Source organism: Lycium barbarum, chromosome 6 (assembly GCF_019175385.1).
Source record: "Lycium barbarum isolate Lr01 chromosome 6, ASM1917538v2, whole genome shotgun sequence".
Taxonomy (NCBI): domain Eukaryota; kingdom Viridiplantae; phylum Streptophyta; class Magnoliopsida; order Solanales; family Solanaceae; genus Lycium; species Lycium barbarum.
The window spans coordinates 7,895,696-7,900,162 of record NC_083342.1 but is presented as its reverse complement, the minus strand read 5'-3'; the positions used below and the strand labels follow the sequence as shown (position 1 = coordinate 7,900,162).

At 35.8% G+C, this 4,467-nt stretch overlaps 1 protein-coding gene across 1 annotated transcript; it reads right to left on the bottom strand.

Moving 5' to 3' along the window:
- Nucleotides 1–2,612: 2,612 nt before the first annotated feature.
- Nucleotides 2,613–3,536, bottom strand: LOC132599518 (putative calcium-binding protein CML19). Its single transcript, XM_060312869.1, has one exon. The coding sequence runs from the start codon at nucleotides 3,340–3,342 to the stop codon at nucleotides 2,746–2,748; it is 597 nt and encodes a 198-aa protein (XP_060168852.1). The 5' UTR covers nucleotides 3,343–3,536; the 3' UTR covers nucleotides 2,613–2,745.
- Between the last annotated feature and the right edge of the window lie 931 nt (nucleotides 3,537–4,467).

Below are 4,467 nucleotides of genomic sequence, written 5' to 3'. Positions count from 1 at the left end.
CTTCTGACGATCTTGAGTATATACATGTCACGATCCAAACCAGAGGGCCACGACGAGCATCCGGGCTTTACTTGCCAAGCATCAACATGACATACCTTCGTAACATAATCATAAATGTAGGTGGGCCATATGGCCATCATACGAACCTGCTAACTCGTGGAAAATTGACTGAAAAGGGGCAAGTACAAAAGGATATATATATATATATATATATATATATATATATATATATATATATATATATATATATATATATATATATATATATATATATATATATATATGTAGACACACACACACACACATCACTGGATATAACCGTACGGGCCGACAAGGTCGTCATAAACACCTGTACCACAAAACCTAGGCCGGCAAGGCCATATAACATCTAAATACATAACGACTGTCTACAAGCTTCTACTAGATTACATGACATCATAAGGTCGGGACAGGGCCCCACCATACCCATATGAACACAAAAATATCGTACCAAGACTAGACAACAACTCCAAGGCAAGTGGAGTGCTCAAATATCAAGCTGAACATGCAATCTACTGATGCGAACTGCCACCCTGTCTATCAGGACCTGCGGGCAGGAAACACAGCGTCCTCAGGCAAAGGGACGTCAATACGAATAAAGTACCAAGTATGTAAGGCAGGAAAGTAACATAGGAAAGACATGATAGAAATATGAGATAAAAAGAATCAACCTGTACATCTGAAGTGCCTCTGAGGGCCATGATATGCATAAGTACTGTATATATGCATATATAAAGCCGTTCATACATATATATATATATATATATGCTTATATAACTCCATCAAGCCTCTATGGGCATCATTATCATGGCCAACTAATCAGTGGTGTGTATATAACGCTGACACACACACACACACATATATGCGTATATAACGTCATTAGCCTCTGTGGGCATCATTATCATAATATCATATATGTATAAATGCATAAGTAGGATAAGAGTACATTCGGAATCCGTCGGAGTGACGTAAGGTCGTTACACCTCCGATTACATTATGACATCATCCCCATCATCATGTGCTTAAAGACTCAAGAGATATACATAAGAACATGCTTGAAACATTGCTATAAGAAAATGAATAATAAGGACATCTCTTAGTTACTAAGAGCGGGTTTCATTATGGAGTAGCATTTGTTTCACTTTCAATCATGCCAAAAGAAGAAGAGTTAGCCTTAACATACTTTAATCTCCTTGTTTCCACAATACCTCCAAAGCAGCCCACGACATACTTAATCTACATAAATACAGTAAGGTCTATGATTAATACCATTAGGAGATTTAGTCGAATCCTTACATGAATAACGCATCTATGTAAATTTGGGCAGCATCTCCCCTATAATATTGACTGCCTCCGACTCCATATCTCAACAACAACCAAAGCAATCACAACAAGGACGAATACCAATGACAAGGCACAATATATCAACAACTTAATAACATCTCACGACGAGTGGCAAGCTCGGATTGGAACCCGTATAACCCATATGGTGCCCTATGATCTCTTATTTAACTTAATAACATCTATAATAAGATAACAAGTACATTCATTGAGAATCCCAACCATATACCATGCAAAAATATCTACAAAACAGTCCAAACAGCCTCAACAATCACACTAGCATTTCTAGGTGCTAGTTATACTCTCTTTAACCATTCTTACCAACTAACACCAAAACAAGCTTAAGCCCACGCACAGAGGTGATATGCTTATCTTACACAACAACTCGAAAACCAAGCTGCTCTTAGCTCACATCCACCGTTAACTTCAATACAACACCACACAAGTGCTAATCTTCACTTAAGCTAATATTCAAGGTTAATCTTGGGTTAAAACATCAAGTTTCACTCTTAATCACTTATGAAATGCTTGGGAGGGTTTTGGGGAGTATAAGGACGAAGTTTGGTGAGGAAATAATGAAAATTGACCCTCAACACTAATTTAAAATATAAAAAGGTCGGTCACCGCTTTGGGAATGCGATGGGATCTATGACGGAGATGCCCATATGCGTTCGCAGATCCTAAGGCATTCCTTAGATAGAACTTTGGCAATTTCCTCAACCCCATCTGCGGCCAAGAATGCTTGGCATTCTCCCAAGTACGTCGCAAATGCCAACCGCAAACCTCGTTCACAACATATATTTAACACTCGTTCACGACCTTATTAGACTTTATAGGGGTTCCATGGCCTCCGCGGGCTTAGGTTGATTTACTTACGACACAAACGACGTGAAAATTTACGAGTTATAACAATACACTTTAAAAAAGAATAGCTACGAATTTTATTGCGAATCGATCTATCAATTGTCTATATTTCTTGCCGTGTAGCTACTACTGTAGTTTAGGGATTTTTCTTTGTCTACAGAGACAAAAGTTAATTATTGGACTAACTCAACCACCCCCACCCCCACCCCCCGGGAAAAAAATTAAGATAAAACCTCCAAGTTATTTTTTTCGAAAAAAGCTCGGAGAATTTGATAATACAAAGCCGGACTTTTCAATAGGCAACATAAATTGTGAATCTACAGAATGAAAAACCAAGAAATTCTTTACAATTATGAATCTATAGAATGAAAAATCTCAATGATAAACATTAATTAGGAATTATTTGATGAGACCAAGAATCATATATTACAGCATTGTTTCTCTCATTATTTGATGAGACCAAGAATCATATATTACAGAATTGTTTCTCTCTGAACTCTTCTAAGTTGTCATCATAACTTTGAACTCATCAAAGCTAAGAACTCCATCTCCATTGATATCAAATCTCCTAATCATAGCTTTGCATTTATCAATAGAAGTTGACTCACCAAGTCGACTCAACATCCTCTTCAAGCTCTTAGGAGTGATGTAGCCACTGCCCTCCATTTCTTCATACATAGCAAATGCTCCTTTCAACTCACTCTCTTTATTCCTCTCTTCTTCCATTAGCTTTGTAAAATCCTCTAATCCTAACAACCCGTCCCCGTCGGAATCCGATAGCCTCACCGCCATCTCCGCCTCCTTCTCCGTCAGCTCACCTCCTACCGCCTTCATGCACCTCCTTAGCTCCGCTGGTGACACCTTTCCATCTCCATCCTCGTCAAAGTACGTAAACACTCTCCCTAACTCGCTATTAATATCACTACCACTACTACTATTACTCGTCCAACGATGATCAGTAGTAGTAGATGTCGTTGTTTTTGTTGTTGTCGTTATCTTCTCCTCCTCTTCCTTTCTTCTAAGATGAAACATATTCTGTAATCTTGAGAAAATTGACACTTTTTCAGCCGTGGAAACAGAAACTGACGCCATACACATGATTACAAGTACGTTTAGTACCTTTTTTATTTCCAAAAAGGTTTGAGATGTAATTAGTAGAAATGTAGAATGTGAGTAGCAGAAATATTGTAGAATGTGAGTAAGTGTGAAAAGGGTTGAACTTGAAACAAATAATTTTTTTTGGTGAAAGCTCTTGAAAGACAACAAATAAAGGATATCATGGGGATGAAGGAAAAAGAATGTGACATTTATAGTTTGTGGGCTGAAGAGAGAGCAGAAAAGTAGTATTTAATATTCCGTGGGCTTACCACGTATTGAAACTTGTACGACCTTTTGTTTATAGAAAATAAAAACAAAAACAGGTTCCTAGAAGTTTGAAAAGTAAACAGGCAACACGCTAGGAGAGCTAAGGTTTGGTTTTTAGGATAAAGTCTTATCTTGAAGACAATTAAAGACTACGTGTTTGGTGTGTGTATGTTAGGATAGTGGGAGTAGGGATTGGCATATATCTTATTCCTACTTTGAATTTTTCATCCTATTTAAAAAATAATAAATTGAGTATATAATTTATCAATATACCCATATTAATTGATGCATATTTTTATCAGATTTGAAAAATAATTTGAAGTGATTAATTAATACTATGGGTAAAACAGAAAAAAATAAATTATTTTCTCTTAATATGCTAAAAGTGACAAGTAAAAGTGAAAATCTATTTTTAGAACTGGACAGTAAATTAAAGTGAACGGAGAAGTATAAAATTTATTCCAAACTTAGTCTTGGATATCCCATCAAATGCTATTATTTTATCCTACCTTCCAGGTTGGATAAATTAGTCTAGAATTATAATTTCAGGATTATAATCATGAGATAACTTAGTCCGTGAAACAAACAACTCTTTTAATGTCACTTTGGGATTTACATAAATATTACTCCCTCCGTTCACTTTTACTTGTCTACTTTGGACTTTTTATGCTGTTTAAAAAATAATAAATGAAATGCATAATTTATCAATGTACCCATATTAATTGGTGAAATTTTTAATTGGATTTCAAAAATGATTTGAAGTGAGTAATTAATACTGTGGGTAAAACAAAAAAAAATTGTCTTATGTTTATATGCTAAAAGTGACAAGTAAATGTAAAAATTTATATTTGAAATACT